Source organism: Ceratotherium simum, chromosome 1 (genome assembly GCF_057802395.1).
Source record: "Ceratotherium simum simum isolate JZ-2026a chromosome 1, ASM5780239v1, whole genome shotgun sequence".
Lineage (NCBI taxonomy): Eukaryota > Metazoa > Chordata > Mammalia > Perissodactyla > Rhinocerotidae > Ceratotherium > Ceratotherium simum.
The window spans coordinates 46,538,366-46,557,041 of record NC_141900.1 but is presented as its reverse complement, the minus strand read 5'-3'; the positions used below and the strand labels follow the sequence as shown (position 1 = coordinate 46,557,041).

The 18,676-nt window shown below is 35.9% G+C and overlaps 1 protein-coding gene across 1 annotated transcript in view; it reads left to right on the top strand.

Moving 5' to 3' along the window:
- Positions 1 to 6,402: 6,402 nt before the first annotated feature.
- VWDE (von Willebrand factor D and EGF domains) overlaps positions 6,403 to 18,676 on the top strand; it is a 62,348-nt gene continuing 50,074 nt past the window's right edge. The window contains 3 exon segments of the mRNA XM_087435045.1: positions 6,403 to 6,610; positions 15,038 to 15,222; positions 18,266 to 18,497. Of these exon segments, the coding sequence (XP_087291171.1) occupies positions 6,514 to 6,610; positions 15,038 to 15,222; positions 18,266 to 18,497 (514 nt within the window). The 5' untranslated portion in view covers positions 6,403 to 6,513.

Sequence of the window (18,676 nt, the reverse complement as noted above, 5' to 3'; positions counted from 1 at the left end):
TGCCAATAAAGTTTCAAAATTAAATCGTGGAGAAAACAAGAATGAAAATTTTTTGATCAAACAATTTCTGAGGGGTTTTTATTTTGGAGAAAAATAAATGCAGGCTGAGAACACACATATGATATACAAATTTACTTTCCCTCTTAAAACAAGTTTGTTTGGAAAACAATATAGAAATTTCTTTAAAAATGAAACATAGACCTATCATATGACCCAGCAACTCCATTCCTAGACCTCTATCCAAAATAATGAACATGTGCACACAAAGACTTACACTCAAATGTCATGGCAGCATTATTCACAATGACGAAAAAGAGGAAACAACCCAAAATGTCCATCAACTGGTGAATAGGTAAACAAAATACAGTATATCCATACAATGGAATATTATTTGCCAATCAAAAGGAATAAAGTACCGATAAAGCTACAACATGGAGAGCCAGCCCTGATGGCCTCGTGGTTAAAGTTCGGCACGCTCCACTTCAGTGGCCTGTGTTCAGTTCCCGGGTGCAGAACCACACTGCTTGTCTTTTAGTGGCCATGCTGTGGCACAGGTCACATAAAAAAAAAGAGGAAGATTGGCAATAGATGTTAGCTCAGGGTGAATCTTCCTCAGCAAAAAAAAAAAAAAAAAGCTACAACATAATCTCAAAAAGTGAAAGAAGACAGTCATAAAAGAACACGTATGATTCCATTTATATGGAATGTCCAAAAAAGGCAAATATGTAGAGATAGAAAGGAGATTAGCTGTTGCTTAAGATTGGAGGCTGGAATGGAGATCAACTATAAATTTGCATGAAGTTTATCTTTAGAGTCATGGAAATGTTCTAAAATCAGATTGTGGTAATGTTTGTACAGCTCTGTAAATATACTAACATTCATTGAACTATACACTAAAAACAGGTGAGTTTTATGTTATGTAAATTACATCTCAATAAAGCTATTTTTTTTTTTTTTTTGGTGAGGAAGATTGTCCCTGAGCTACATCTGTTGCTAATCTTCCTCTATTTTGTACGTGGGATGCCACCACAGCATGGCTTGATGAGTGGTGTGTGGGTCCACACCCAGGATCCAAACTTGAGATCCCTGGGCAGCCGAGGCAGAGCGCGAGAACTTAACCACTATGCCACCTGGTTGGCCCCAACAATAAAGCTATTTTAAAAAGTGAGTTTGCGTCTTGTAAAATTCTGGTTTATTTCAAATTGGATTTGGGTGGGTGTTTGGGACAGTTGGATAAAACCTAGATTTACTGACATCTATTTTAGATTATTTTATAAATCTAACTATCCATTTCCTGAATAATGAACTTACTGCTCCAATATTATCAAACTTTCCTTCTATAGTTTTAAAATTTAACTAATTTATATATTATAAGTTATAATTGTGAAGCTCAAAATGCTTCATGATTTGAAAGGGATGATATAAATCATATAAACAAAAGCAGAAATGTCACATAGCTTTACCACCTGCTACAACATTTTATTTAAGGCTTCTAGAAGAATCTAAATAACATTCAAATATAATCAGGTTGCTTACTAGCCAGACATTTCAATTATAAAGATATTTTATAATATATACTTCAGATGCAAATAGCATTGCTTATGTATATGGATGGCTGTTGATGAAAGGAAAAATATATACCTTTTCCAATTCCATTCAAAGGAAATTTAGTATTCAAATCTCACTTTTAAATCTCATTGTGGAAAATATTAAGTCGAAACAAGTTAATTTCTTTACTAAAATAACTATTTTCAAAAGTTGCTTTTATTGCATAAGAATGACAGAAACAAAATCTTTGGAAAGTAATTTCTCAGTCTTCTATAAAATATTCTGATCTACAATATAGGAGAACTGCTTAGCTGGTAAAGCATATGTCAGCATGTTGCAATCTCGGTGGTTTTGTATGACTGATTGATATATAATCAATTTGTTAACCTCTATGATTATGAATTTGTGTCCAAAAGGAGGCTCAATCAGGGGTTAAACCATTTCTACTCCACTGAACATTTCCAAGAAATCTCCTTGGAGCCAATGATGTTGAGATCTCTCTAAAAGAGCTTGCTTTCTGGCTGATGGGTAAAGGAGTCAATCTTTTTTTTTTTTTTCCCTATTGTGTCAAAATATACATAACAAATTTACCATTTTAACCATTTTTAAGTGCACAATTCAGTAGCAATAAGCCTATCCACATTGTTGTGCAACCATCACCACCATCCATCTCCACAACTTTTTCATCTTCCCAAACTGAAACTCTGTACCCCTTAAACAATAACTCCCCATTGTCCCCTCCCTCCAGCTCCTGGCAACCACCATTCTACTTCCTGTTTCTATGAACTTGACTACTCTAGGTACTTCATGTAAGTGGAATCAAACAGTATTTGTCCTATTGTGACTGGCTTCTTTCACTTAGCATAATGTCTTCAAGGTTCATCCATGTTTGTAGCTTGTATCAGAACTTCCTTCCTTTATAAAGCTGAGTAATCTTCCATTGTATGTATATACCACATTTTGCTTTACCATTCACTCGTCAATTGACACTTGGGTTTCTTCCACATTTTAGCTATTGTATATGATGCTGCTATGAACATGAGTGTAGAAAGACTCATTCGTTTGTTTGTTTTTTGTGCGGAAGATCAGCCCTGAGCTAACACCCATGCTAATCCTCCTCTTTTTGCTGAGGAAGACCCGCTCTGAGCTAACATCTATTGCCAATCCTCCTCCCTTTTCCCCCCCCAAAGCTCCAGTAGATAGTTGTATGTCATAGCTGCACATCCTTCTAGTTGCTGTATGTGGGACACCACCTCAGTGTGGCTGGAGAAGCAGTACGTCGTTGTGTGCTTGGGATCCGAACCCGGCCGCCGGCAGCGGAGCGCACGCACTTAACCGCTAAGCCACAGGGCCAACCCAAAGACTCATTCTTGTAACCAGCATTCATGCAAGGCATGCAGCTACCCTCTCCCAGCTGATCCACATTATTTTCTAGAGGCATGCCACAAAAAGCATTATAAAATTCACAGTAAATGGATGTTCTCAATGAATTTTCTTTAATATATCAAGTCTCTAGTTGACTCCTCATTAAGAAAAAGAAATTTACTGTTGTTGGGAGCAAAATGTCTGTTTCATTTAGTGTTCTCTGTCTGGGAGCAATGAACATCAACTCAGAGCCAGAGCCAAGACGTTAATTTGTGAAGCTCAAGTATTGATTTGGTGACTCCATTCTCTTCCTCTGATGCTATTCCTATCAACCCCCACAAGAAAAGATGTATCAGGGAGAGCCAGGCTTTCATTTAGTAAAAGACACATGGGCCAAGGAATTCATATGTTGTATAAATGTGTGTTTTTCAGTAAGGTTACTCCAAATTATACGGTGCACTATAATAGAATAAGGCTGGGAAATGATGCACCTTTGTATAATAAGATATAAGAAAAAGTATAATTATGTGGTTTTGTGCCTTTGTTTTATTAACAGTGTACTATTATATACATTCATGTTAGCTACTCCGTGCCAGACAATATCTAAGTGCTTTCTCTCCAGACCCCTCCTCTGCACTCACCCCCACACATACACACACTTTTGTTTCTTTTTTTAAAGTATTATTTTATTTTTATTATTATTGTATTTATTTATTTTTCCCCCAAAGCCCCAGTAGATAGTTTTATATCATAGTTGCACATCCTTCTAGTTGCTGTATGTGGGACGCGGCCTCAGCATGGCCCGAGAAGCGGTGCGTCGGTGCGCGCCCTGGATCCGAACCCGGCCGCCAGCAGCAGAGTGCGCGCACTTAACGGCTAAGCCATGGGGCCGGCCCCACACAATTTTGTTTCTTAAACTCTATGGGGTAGGTATTATTACCATCATTCCCATTGTACAGGAAAATGAGGTTAAGAGGGGTTAAGTGTGCCATCCAAGGTTACACAGCCAGTAAATAGGTAGCAGATTTAGAATTACAACCCAGAGTTTGTGCACTTGATCACTGTTCTTTCTGTCCCCTGAACTTGGGGTTTTCGCCCATGCAAGTTCATTGTCATTTTGCAAGTGAACTTGACAAGAGCTGACTTCTTTCCTTTTCCAAGGAAATCACCATTTGAAATTTTCTCCTGATAGGCTTTTCTTTTCATTCAAGTTATATTGTACTTATTAGCTCTTGGATCAATTTCATCTTCCCTCAGACATTCTGTATTATTTCTCTCCTGGTGATATTTACTGCATTTTACAAGTACCATTGATATTATATAACTAAGGTATCATGCATCCATTGTTTTGTCTCCTTTTCAAAAGTATAAAAAAGTTTAAAAAATTTGAATCTTATACCAATTTTTTTATAATTTTATTTATTTATTTATTTTTCCCCCAAAGCCCCAGTAGATAGTTGTATGTCATAGCTGCACATCCTTCCAGCTGCCGTATGTGGGATGTGGCCTCAGCATGGCCGGAGAGGCAGTGTGTCCGTGCGCGCCCGGGATCCGAACCCGGGCCCCAGCAGCAGAGTACGTGCACTTAACCGCTAAGCCATGGGGCCGGCCCAGAATCTTATACCAATTTTTGATGAACCTCACTAGGTTCATCAAAATGTTAAAACGTCATTTTTATTACTTTTTGGTTTTCGCACAGTCCTGTAACTACTTTTTATTCTTATATTCTTGCAGACCCAAGGCAGTTTAGATAAATTTTCCATTGAGATTTGAAAAACAATTTCTTAAGTTGTTTTCAGTTTTTTTTTTTTTTCCATCTTAACTCACCTATATGGAGGAAAATTTGTTCTTTGTAACAAATCTATTGTAAACTCACAAACTGGTATTCATCAAACAAAACTGAAGGAAAAATGAGACCCGCTATTCTTTAAATTGTATGCTCCGGGTTTGTTGGAAGTTAGGTAAGTGATGTCGTCCTCCAAAAAGTATATGTCAATTGCATTTCTGCAGATTTTGCTGGACAATAAATTTACAAAAATCCTGTTATGGCTTAATCCTGATTATAACAGTTACTTTATTCCTGATGATTTCACAAATAGACTGAGAAAATTGATGTTTATTTTTCTGTTCCAATTTTACTAGGGCTTTATAAACTACAACAAAAGGCATACACTAAAAAATCTCTGGATTTTCATCCTGCTCACATTTAATTGTTCTTCCAGAATTACGCTTTAAGATGAAAATCGTCTGCCTACCCCCACCAAAAATTTATCTTTCATTTTGTCCTAGAAAATTGGGTGCCTTCTCTGCATGTAAAAGGGGGCTAAACAAAAGTCTTGTGCACTGCAAAGAAAACTTTTTCCAAGATAAGTTAATACTTATACTTTTGGAAACAGGTTTTAAACTTTTAAGTGGTAATTTCTCTTTCAAATAAAAAAAATACAAACTAGTTTTAAAAGAACTTCTCTTGCATTTGGGCACCTCCTGTCTTTATCGCCATGCCTTGTCCAAGCCTCAATCCTCCAAAACTATAGGTGGAAATGTGGCCTAAACCCTGGTGCCCAGCAGGACCCCAGGACTACCTTCTGTTGACCAATGTCTTCTTTCCCCTCAGGTACAGGCTCTGAGAGCAAAGTCCCAGGTGATGGATAAGGGAACTCAAGAACTGAGATGGCCAGAGAAAAACTGAGAGAGTGAGGTTTCATTTAATAACATAAAAAGATGCAGAATCAGTTAAGAAAAAACAAAGAGATGGGGGCACTCCCTCTGCAGAGGCAACCCCACCTCTGAAGACAACTTCAGTTTGGAGACCATGGGCAGGTTAAACTTGGGAGTCATGTGGCCATGTGCTGGAGGATCCTGAGTCACTAGGTCACCACTGGACAACTGAGAGAGCTCTGGGAATCACCAGCAAATACCTGAGGACTGACCCCACACATTTGGAAAATATCTAAATGCCCTCCCTTCCACTTCTGAAAACTTGTCACAGAGGCAGAGGAAGAGAGCTACTACTGTTGGAACACTCATCTTTCCTCTCATTGTTCATCACTGAGACCTAAGGCGACAGGAGCAACTTCTGAGAAGCATATGAGCCTTTGGGTGTAAACCAGCACCCCCAATTACCAGGCTAAGAATCCATCTGCAGGTATAATTAGGGACACTGCCCTTTCCAACAGAACCTTGCAAGGCTTCTTTTATTCGAGGTCCATCTGAACAGTTTCTAGGATTACTAAATTTTCCTAAACCATTTGTCAGGACAGCGAGAGTCGACGTGCCAAGGTATGTCCCTGGAGCTCGTCCCCTGGATGTGCCACTGCTGTTGACATCCAAAGTGGTGGAGCCACAGCCGGGATGGCAGGGGGCACGCTGGTCTCCTGGGACAGGTTGGGCGTGACTTTCCTGCAGGCGGGCAGGCGGGGGGCGAGGAGGGAGGAGTCACCAGGCTCGCGCAGCTATCCATGGAAAGGACAGCTGCGCCCCAGAGGGAGGACGCGTGGCGACTCAGAAGGCCGAGCAGGCACAGACTGAGCAAGTCCTGTGACAGGAGGGCTGAGGGGCTGCGGGCCCCATCCTCCCTGCACCCACGGCCGGGGCTCTGCGATGCCTTCGTCCCCACCCTCGGCAGCAGCGATGCCTGGCGGAGTCTGGGTACCGGCGCTGTCACTGACGCTCCTGGCCCCGGGGGAAGGTCGGCCAGGTAGGGCGCTGGCGGATGAGAGCGCAGGGGCGCCGCTCGGGCCTTTGGGAAAGGGGGACTGACTTCCCGGATGACACGTGGAGAGTCCTTGTGCATCTTTATGGTCGCATTTGATATTTGTCCCTCACCGATCCCCACCCTGTCCTACGGCCGTTTTTGAAATGATCCCTTTACAGCCTCGTTGATCCCCCATTTTCCTTTGCGCACAGGCGGTTGTTGCCTCCTCCTCTCTTGTTCCAAGACCCTCGATCCTATTTTTGTTCCTTTGTTTCCTGCTAATGTCCCGCTCCTTCAGGTCCCTTTAATTTACTGTAAGAAACTTTTGCTGAATCTGCCAGATATCCTAGCGGCAAGTGGATCCGAATTATGCGAAAAGAGCACAGTTCCAAACTGCACGATTTCTACCCTACTCCCACCTAGCCCCGGAAATAATAAATTGATGAACATTTTATCCCTACAATAAATTAGTGAGTTAAGTTTTGTGTATGATATTTTTCGTAATCTTTAGAATCAGTTTTGCTACCGTAAAAGAGATTTCTATGGGGAGAATAGGGCCCCCTCCATTTTAATCCACGACAAAGAAAACATAGTTTAAAATACAGTGAAAGTTAAAACAAAACAACATCCATTAGCCCTTCCTGATTGTTTTTGTGTTGATACAGATAGGAACATTAAATGAAAGGTGACTTGTTCTTATATTGTAAGTTTCCTTATGCTTTTCAGAAATAAATCTGATCTGTGTAAAACTACCTGCAGCTTGAAAAAAAAATTATGTGCAACATTTATAACTGTTTAGAGTATAATTTTGTCTCCTCATCATCTTGTTGATCTTAATCTATTTTACTAAGGTAAGTTTGCTCTGTAGAAAAGGGAGAGGGAGCAAGCACTCTCCCAGGTAAAACTGCAAAAAGAATACTAGAACCCAATTAAGGTATTTCCTGAAATGATACACCTTAACAAGGTATCATTGGTCTGTGCCTTCTTTGCTTACACATTTACTAGATCTTCATGAAGAACTGTTAAAAATACATGTAATATATTAGATATGCACTTATTACAGTTAGATAACATCCTTCCAGAAAAATGACCAATATTTATGAAGGAATTTTCTTCAATGTTTACTATAGATCTCACAACCCCTTCTTGCCTCTGTGTAATAGCCTTGTAGTCTCTCTACTGAAGGCAAATATTAACCCTTACCAGATTCTAAGTTCATATTATGGTCAAGTTGATAGCTTCTTTACGTTTAATAGAGTAGAGATAATTGGGGAGATAAATGGATGATATGCCTTTTTTTCAAACAGCTTTATTAAGGTATAGTTCATATACCATACAAATCACTCATTTACTGTGTACAGTGTTTTATTACAGTGCACAATGGTCTATAGTTTTTTGTTATTCACAAATATGTGCATCCATTACTACAGTCAATTTTAGAACATTTTTATTACCTCAAAAAGAAATACCATATTCTAGCTATCTTCCCCGTATATCCTCCTTCACCATCCCACCCTCCCAACTGTAAGCAGTCACTCATCTACTTTCTGCTCATAGATTTGTCTATTCTGGATATTTTATATAAATGGAATCGTATAATAGATTGTCTTTTGTGACTAACATCTTGGTTATTATAAATAATGCTGCTATAAACATCCAGGTACAAGTTTTTGTGTGGGCACGTGTTTTTATTTCTCTTAGGCATATACCTAGCAGTGGAGTTATTGGGTCATAAGGTAACTCTATGTTTAACCGCTTGACGAACAGCCAGAATATTTTCCAAAGGGCTACACTGTTTTATATTCCCGCAGTGCTGGATGCGGGTTCCAAATTATCCACATCCTCGTCAACACTTGTTATTTATATTTGAGATTTTGATTCTAGCCATCCTGGTGGGTGTGCCGTGACATCTCATTGTGGTTTGATTTGCATTTCCCTAGTGGCTAGTGATGTCAAGCATATTTTCATGTATTTATTGGACACGTATATCTTCTTTGAAGAAATACCTACTCAGATCCTTTGCCAATTTTTTAATTGGGTTGGCCTTTTTTTATGTATGAGTGTATGAGTTATTTGTATATTCTAGATACAATTCTCTTATCAGATATGTGGTCTGCAATTATTTCTCCCATTCACTTTCTTGATCGTGTCCTTTGAAGCACAGAAGTTTTTAATTTTACTGAAGTCCAATTTATGTATCTTTTCTTTTGTTGCTTGTGCTTTTGTTGTCATATCTTGGAATCCATTCCCGAATCTAAAGTGAAGATTACCCCAAGTTTTTAAAAGATTTTTATAGATTCAGCTCTTGTATTTTGGTCTTTGATCCATTTTGAGTTAATTTTTGGTATGGTGTAAGGTAAGGGTCCAACTTCATTCTTTTGTGTGTGAATATTCAGTTTTCCCAACACCATTTGTTGAAAAGACTGTCCTTTCCCTATTGAATTGTCTTGACAGCCTTGTCAACACTCAGTTGAAAAGCATAAATACATGGATTTATTTCTGGACTCTCAATTCTATCCCTAGATCTATATGTCTATCCTTAAACCAGCACCACAGTGTCTTGATTACTGTTGCTTTGTAGTAAATTTCGAAATGGAAAAATGTGAGTCCTCCTATTTTGTTCTTTTTCAAGATTGTTTTAGCTATTCTGGGTCCATTGAAATTTCATATGAATTTCAGGATTAGTTTGTTCATTTCTACAAAGGACTAAGCTGGTATTCTGATAGAGATTGCAATGAATCTGCATATCAATTTGGGGAGTATTGCCATCTTGGCAACGTTAAGTCTTCTGATACATGAACATGGATATATTTTCATTTATATAGATCTGTTGTTTCTTTCAGCAACGTTTTGTGATGTTCAGAATATAAGTTTTGCACTTCTTTTGTTAAATTTACCCCTACGTATTTTGTTCTTTTGAACCTCTTGGAAATGGAATTGTTTTCTTAATTTCATTTTCAGACTACTTGTTGCATTTGTGTAATAATATAATTAATTTTTGTATACTGATTTTGTATCCTGAAACGTTACTGAACTTGTTCATTAGCTCTAATAGTTTATTTATTTATTTATTTATTTATTTGGTAATGGATTCTTTAGAATTCTCCACATACAAGATCGTGTCTTCTGGGATAAAAGATAGTTTTAGTTCTTCCTTTCCAATATGGATACCTTTAATTTATTTGTCTTGCCTAGTTGTCCTGACTAGAACCTAGAGTACAATGCTGAATAGAAGTGGTAAGAGGGGACATCATTGTCTTATTCCTGATCTTATGAGAAAGAATCCTATTTTTCTTCAGTAAGTATAATGTAAGCTGTGGGGTTGATTTGTAGATTCTCTTTGGAATCAGGTTGAGGAAGTTCCCCTGTATTCCTAGTTTGTTGAGTGTTTTTGTCATAAAAGGATGTTAGATTTTTTCAAATGCTTTTTCCATCTTCTATTGAGATGCACATGTGGATCTTGGTTTTTATTTTATTAACATTGTGTATTACATTAATTTCTTTTTGGATGTTAAAACCAACCTTGCATTCCTGAAATAAATCCCACTTGGTCATGGTTTATAATTCTTTGTCTATGTTTCTGGATTCATTTACTAGTAGTTTGCTGAGGATTTTTGCATCCATATTCAAAAGATATATTGGTCTATAGTCTTCTTTTCTTGTGATATCTTTTTGCGGCTTTGGTATCAGGGTAATACAGGCCTCATAGAATGAGTCTGGAAGTGTTCCTTTCTTTTCTATTTTTTGGAAGTGTCTGTGAAGAATTGGTATTATTCTTCAAATGTTTGGTAGAATTCAGCATTGTGGTCATCTGGAAGTGGCCTTTTCTTCACAGGTGTTTTTTTAGGTTACTGAGTCAGTTTTGTAGTTTGTGTCTTTTCAGGAATTTGACAATCTCATCTAAGTTATCTAATTTATTGGCATACAACTGTAATAGTATCCCTTATGATCTGTAATGGTGGCTCCTATTTCATTTCTGGTTCTAGCAATTTTAGTCTTCTCTCTTTTTTTCTCAGTAAATCTAATTAGAGATATGCTAATTTTGTTGATTTTTTTCAAAGAATCAGCTTTTGGTTTTATTGATTTTTCCTTATTGTTTTTCTATTTTTGATTTTATTAACTCCCTCTTTAATCTTTAACATTGCCTTCCTTCTACTTCCTTTAGATTTAGTATGCTCTTCTTTATCCAAATTCTATAGGTACAAGGTTAGTTTATTATATTGAGACATTTTTATTTTCTAATATAGTCATTTATATCCATAAATTTCCCTCTAAACACTACTTCAGCAATATTCCATAAATTTTGGTATGTTGTATCTTTAATTCTTCTCAAAGTATTTTCTCATTTCCCTTTTCATTTCTTCTTTGAAGCATTGTTTATCTAGCTTTAATTTCTGTATATTTATAAATTTCTTTCTGTTATTGATTTATAATTTAACTCGACTGTGGTCAGAGAACATACTTTGTTTGATTTCCTTCTTTTAAGATTTATTTAGTTTTGTTTTATGGTCTAGTGTATGATCTATCCTGGTGAATGTTCCATGCGCACTTCAGGAGAATTGGTATTCTGCTGTTGTTGGGAGAAGTGTTCTATAGATGTCTGTTAGGTCAACTAGGTTTAGTGTTGTTCTAGTTTCTATTTCCTTGTTGATCTTCTGCCTATTTGTCTATTCATATTAATAGTAGAGCATTGAATTCTCCAACTACTGATGTTGAAGTGTGTATTTTTTCCCTTCATTTCCGTTGGATTTTGCTTAATGTATTTTGGTGCTCTGTTATTAGGTGTATATATGTTTATAATTGAATATCTTCCTTGTGGATTGAAACTTTTATCATTATAAAATGTCCCTCCTTATCTCTGGTAACATTTTTTGTTTTAAGTTCTTTTTGTCTAATATTAGTGTAGCCAATCTAGGTTTCTTGTGGTTTCTGTTTGCACGATATGTCATTTTTTATCCTTTTACTTTCAATCATTTGTATTCTTTTCAAGGGGCATTCAGTTTTTGCCTCTTGATGTATAAAGGAGGGCAACGTAAATAGATTTAGCAAACTAATCACTCTCTATTTTACCTTGCTTTTCGCCTTTGTGTTGTTGCAGAACCCATAATCCTATTTTGAATGTCAGAAGCTAAATTATTAACTTTTTATTTCTCATTGAATTTGGAGCTCAAAGTTGGTTTTTCTCTTTCCCATATCTTGGGGAAGTTATACGATTTTTAAAAATTCACAAATATTTGAAATTCCCATAGAGCAATATACCAAATGTTTTATAATCACAAATTAGATATTATGAAGTACCTGTCTTCAGGCATTATGCACATTCATTTTTTAAAAACACAATGATTTATTTAGTGTCTTAACATATTTGTTTGTCAACCAATTATGAATCTTAAAGAATTGTAGTCTTGGTCATTGTATTAAACAAGAAAACAATCTAATACGGGTTACTTTATATACAAACAAAACTAGGAAACCGTTTTCATATTCTATTATTATGTATATAATTTATATATATATAATTTATAATTTGACATATTGTCCCAAAGTATTTGAAATCCAAGTATTGCAGATTCTATTATATATTATCTAGCTTCTTTAAATTCTATTGGGAAGAAGACAGAAGAAATAGAAATGTAAATTTTAATGTACATTTTATATGTACCTTTGCTTTGAGGGAAAAACTTACATTGGAAATTTGCTAGAAAGCTCTGCACATCATTCATATCATGAAGTTGACTGATGGGTGAAATGGGCTTGTAGAGCTATTCTTTTAGTATTGGAGGAGCTAAGCCCCCAAATTCACAAATGGGAGCCCAAACCGTCCTTATGGTTCTCAACTTAGTTAACTATATGGTACATTCTAGAGTTAAGGTTGTAATGAAGTTTTTAAAAGTATAGCCTGTTCATTGCTAATTAAATTTTAAAGTTTTCTACATAGACCTCGACTATTTTATTTTATTTATTTATTTACTTTAAATTTTATTTATTTTATTTTTCCCCCAAAGCCCCAGTAGATAGTTGTATGTCATAGCTGCACATCCTTGCAGTTGCTGTATGTGGGACGCGGCCTCAGCATGGCTGGAGAAGCAGCACGTCGGTGAGCACCTGGGATCCGAACTCCGGCCGCCAGCAGCAGAGTGTGCACACTTAACTGCCAAGCCACGGGGTCGGCCCTAAACCTTGACTATTTTAAAAGAGACAAGTAGATTTTTGGAAAAAATTTGTGAAATAATTGATACAAAATAGGAGCTATTATTAATTATATGATTTAATTATATATATAATTAAAAATTTTCCTCTAAAATAAATATTAAACAAAAATAAACTAAATAAAAATTTCTGTTTAAATATTATGCACTTCTTTAGTATTGTTGATGTCACTGTTTGCTACATTTATTACATCTTTAGTTTTGGATTAGAAAACAGTTATTCTAAGCAGCAAAATCAGAGGAAGTGTGAGAACTACAGAAGCATTTAGGAAAGAGAAATACTGCACAGAGTAAAGATGGAGTTGTTGACTTTTTTCCCAAGACAAAATTCTATTTCAGGGAGGAGATCAGAGAAAACATTTCAATAATTCGTGCACACCTCACAAGTAATCTCTTTTTAAATATTTTCCTTAGTTTCTAATCAGATGCAATATTCTGATATTGACAGAATCTTAGAATTATTTCAAATTAGATGAAATGATATCATGTCACCTGATTTCTATCCACACACATTTTATAAGATATTTCTCAGTGTTGACAGACTGAGATCATCCAAGTCACAAGAGCCTTTTGGGTTAAATTCTTCTTGAGAAATTTAAAACTGGTTGAACAAGAGACAAAAGGAAGAAGAACCTTTTGTGGTCACTCCTAAAATCTTTTACTAAAAAAATATTCTTTAGGGAGATCTTTTATCTTGCAAAACAATACCTTTTGTACAGTTTAATTGCTATAACTGCAAACAACAAAATAAAAAGCAAAAAAAAAATCATAGTGACAATTTTTGTAAGCTACACTTGTGAGATCAACTTACAAGTTAATATCTCTATTGTGCTTCTTATTAATTTAAGTTCAGAAATTGATTTTGGTTTATAAACACTTCTGTAACCTAAAATTATGTAATAAATTTTTGAGGATTTTGTTCAGTCAGATCATTTTTTTCCACAGTGAGTTACTTTAGCAAGGATTGAATTTTTTTCTTTTGCATTTCTAGTTCATAGATATTATCTTTATTATACTTGTTTTCCTTCAATAAATATAACATCTAATATTCTGAGATTTTCTACCTACTGTGTCAACAGATACTTTGATACCCATATAAGGACAGTTCCTTATGTTTCTTATTATTTCGGAGTACAGAAGCCTCAAACAAGAGCTGTATTTCTAGGACAACTGTTTTCATTGCCTCCTCTTCTCTGCTTTCTTCATGCTGAGAAGAGGAGCTTTATGTTCTGCCTATTTGGATTTGACAGAAAAAGTATCTTCCAGGCCAACTGCTGCTCAGGAAATGGGTTCCTTTTTCCAGAAACTCTTTCTAAACCTACAGAACTCTTGCTTTCTCCATGGTCTTTTCTTATTTCTCCTTATAAACTATTCCCCTCTACCTCATTCCTTTTCCTCTGCTTAGTAATAAAAAGGGACTTCAATACTTTATTTTTTAAAAAAAGAAAAAACTTTGAAAACTTTATATTTTTCCCTGCACTGAAGAATGCGGGAAACTTCAGCAGGAGGGCATTTTACAAAAATTAGATTGGAATGAAAAGATTTGTTTAGCTTGTTGCATTCCAGGACCTGGCAGAGATGAGATTTGGGGTCACTTGGCAGCTGCGGAAGAAAGCAGGTCATGGAAGGTCAATAATGGCATTCAAATCTGGAGGACACTTCTCAAGAGGAATCCTTGTGGGGCCTGTGACTTTAGATGGTAGAACTAAACAAATCATGACTCAACAGTGATCAGTAATATTGCTTGTCCAAATCAAATGAAAATAAAGTTCTTGAAGCTTAAGTACCTCAAAAATACATTCTAAAGAATTTGTTGAGGGCTGGCCTGGTGGCACAGCGGTTAAGTGCGCGTGTTCTTCTTCCACGGCTGAGGGTTCACAGGTTTGGATCCCGGCTGCACACTGATGCAAGGCTCAGCAAGCCATGCTGTGGTGCAGTCCCATAGAAAGTGGAGGAAGATGGGCACGGATGTTAGCTCAGGGCTAATCTTCCTCAGCAAAAAAAAAAAAAAAAAAGAATTTGTTGATTGGTTTATTGTATTTATGGAAAGTGCAAGTTAAGTCCTCTTTGATTTACTAAGAGACTCTGACATTTCAGATGATTTTTATGTGCAATTGTAGGTTTATTTGCTTTATTTTTGTTTGGGGAATTAGTTTTAATTGAGGATTGAAGTATGTTAATGAAGAAAATACAAATAAAGACACCTATCTTTCCATTCTAGCTCAGGAGTGCTCTCCTGGGGGACACCAGTTTCTTCAGAGCCCTTATAGAAGTGTCCATTTTGACTCATTGCACCTCCAGCAGTCAGCCATTCAAGACCTCATATGTGACCACTCCCTCCCTCCCGGATGGTATCAATTTCTCATCTTTGACAGACCTGCTGAGATGCCAACCAAATGTGTTGAGGTATTTCAACTCACTAAGAACTGCATGGCCTTTTTTTATGTATTTTTTCATATGAGGATTGAATCTTGTTACAACTGTTAGCCTAAATATAGAAAGCAAAAATGAGAGGCAGAGAGGCTTTTATTTTGGAATCAAAGAATTGCAATTTGGGGTTCACAGATTTGGGTAGCAACCCAAAGTGTGGCCCACTAGGGAGTAAGAAGTGGGGGCTTTTAAGGGCGGAGGAGGGAGATTTGCGTTATAAAGAATGCTAATTGGGGTTGGCAGCGGAAAGCTAATCTTGGTGAAACATACTGGATTGCTAAGGTTAGCTAGAGGGAGGCAAAAGTCCATCACCCTGTCGAGCTGCAGGTTTCTTGCAGCGTTACTCAATTCAAAAGTTCTTGTTCTACCCAATGAGGATGTGAGTTAGACCTGTTTCCTTAACAGCTTCCTAGCTCCATTTTAAAGCCCTTAGACATAAGTGACCCGGTTTTGTTTCACATTTCATACAACCAGTTTATTTCTCATGCTGAAATATTATTTTAATTGTTTATCAAGGTTGATTCAATCCAAAGGAGCATTCCCATGTTCCCTACTTTAATAATCGTAATAAAAGTTAATATTATGCTCATGCAGTCCACCAAGTGTTTTTACCTACAATATCTTATATAATTTTTACAACAACTCTAGAAAACAGTCTGTGATCATTTCTATCATATAGTTCAGGACACATATACGTATTCTTAGGCATAACTCTCCTACAGTCACTCAGCTACCAGGTCAAACAGCCAAGTTTTGATCACAGGCAGTCATTCTCCAGGGCTCACATGCTTAACCACAAATAACCTGCAAACAGTAAAATACTGTGCATTTTAAGTGCTTACCCACATTTTGTGAATTATGCAGAAGCTTAAAGTTTTTCCTTTTAAGCAAGTAATGTAAAAAAAGCTCAGGAAAGATATCCAAATTGAAGTGTTTAATTTCAAGTTGTGATATTGTGGCTGTCTTATTTTCCCCTTTTTGTTTTTTTGCTTGTCACTTTTGTGACATTTCATTTGTAATAAACTAAAAAAAAATCAGAGTTTAAAAATGAAATTTGAGGAAATTCATTACATCCTCGAATATTTGTGTTCTTTGCCTTTGGCTAAGTTAACTGTAATTGATTCTAGAACCTCACGCAAATGTGAAGGCGAACTGATTTCCTGGCTCTTTTCCTGGAGGTCCGCTAACACATGGTCATTCTATGCCCCGTGGGGAAGTGTTCCCTGCCTGCACTCTCTCATTCCCTTCTTGAATCAAGGCTTCAGAGCATTCAACTGAAGAACTGATAGAATTTTCTTTTACTCTACAGGACAATACAAGTCTATTTAAATAAATTTTTGTTTATGATACTAACAGTAATCATCTTATAGAAAACTTAGAAAATAAATGGCAGGTAATAGAATAACATTTATTCATAAAGCATCTACACAATCATACTACCATTAATATTTTGCTATTGTTCTCTCTTATTTATATTATTTTATAAGGTTCATGCTGTACGTTCAATTGCATAACATGCCTTTTTCAGTTATAGCATTAGCATTTTCCTACATTATTAAAAATTCCCTAATATCAGATTAAAATATTAAAATATCAGAATAAAAAATTCTATAATATAATTAATAATATTAATATATTATTTTCAATACAGGGTTTTGAAAATGATATTCTGTCAAATGTATATACCATATTTATTTAAACCATTGCCACGTGTGCACATTCAGCCTTTTGTAGCAATACATAATTCTGCAATTAGTAAATATGAATATAAATCATTGTTATATTTTATTGTATTTAGGAAGATTGATTATTGTAAGTAAAATCAGTGAAAGTTAATGTCTTTTTGAGGTTTTTGATACATGTAATTAGGTTGTTTTTTTTTAAATACGACGCTAATTTTTCATTCCAGTGGCAGTAGATAAAAATACCCTTTCTAATACTGAATATTCTCATGTATTGATTAAGCATCTGTATTTCTTCTGTGAATTATATGTTTGTGTATTTTGCCCATTTGTGATCTTCAAGTTTTTAAATGGATAATATTACATGGTTAAAATAAAATAAGAAATATAATAATGTAATAATAATAAACAATATATTAAATATAATGCTATTAACAAATAATTTTATCATTTACTCGTATTTGTCTTATATTTTAAAAATGATTTAATCATAACTATCAATCTTTTCCTTTATGATTTTTCCTTTGCTTTTAAGCGTGGAAATAATAATAATAACCTTAAGAATTATAATCTGGTTAATGATTATTGAGTCATTGCTATGTCGAGGTTGTGTTATGTACATTATTTCATTTATACCTCACCACGACACTGTGAGGTGGGTACTACAATCCACCTAGTACAAAAGTAAAGAGTGTTGGGTGCCTTGCCCAAGGTCATGAATTTAGTAAGTGCCTTGGTCCTTCCCAAATCATATGTAGTTTCTTCTTCTTTTTCCTGGGATAGTTTTCTATTTAATTCCATTTTCCATCTGGAAATGATTTTGCTAATTGACTTCAAATGAGGCTTTATCTTCATTTTTTTCCAAATTGCCAACAAATCGTTACGTCTAGATTTTGAACAATGCTTTCCCTCTCCCATGATTTTTGATGCCTCCTGAGCTGTGCATTAACTTCTTACGTATACTATATTCAGAAATTTTTCAAGAAACCTCTGAGATCAGTTTATCTTTGTGCTATGTATTAAGATGACTTCAAATTGACTCATCTTGTCTTAGAATGTATCAGCTATTTTAGTAAGTTACCTAATATTGAATTTCTTTGGTTTACAATAACAAATGGAATAAAGGTATTTAAATCGAATAAGATTATATGAATTATGAGGAACCTACCTTAAATTTAGTATTCCATAAAGTTACTTTTTCTTTTATAATACAGGTACAAGTTATTAGATTTTTTTTAAAGTTATAAGGGTTATTTAGAAGAAAATGCAAAGTTGATTTATCTACCATGTATGAAAATAAATTGGGTTTTCAACTTTTGTTTTCTCTGATGCAAAAGATAAACCACTGTGGAACGCAGGCCCCCATTTGGCTGTCTCTGAGAGATTCAGAAACACTGCCTTCACCTGGAGAGATTACGCAACTGACAGTTTGTGCCACATGGCAGTTTTTGTTTAGCGCTACAAAAGACTGCTGTCTCTTTCAAATCCCAGTGTCTGTAAGAAACTGTGGAAAATTTTTTGTGTACTTCCTACAACCCACTCAGGGATGTATGGGATATTGTGCAGAAGGTAGGAAAACATGAGTGATACACATGAACTGCTCATTATGGAACTATGTGTGTTGGTGTGTTTGTGCCATTCTCTGGATAGGTTGTATTGAGCAATGCAAATCTCAGTAAGAGACTTGGTCTACCGTTATTGCTACAGTGAAGCTAAGTTTCTGGTTTCAATTGGCTAGATTTGTTTAG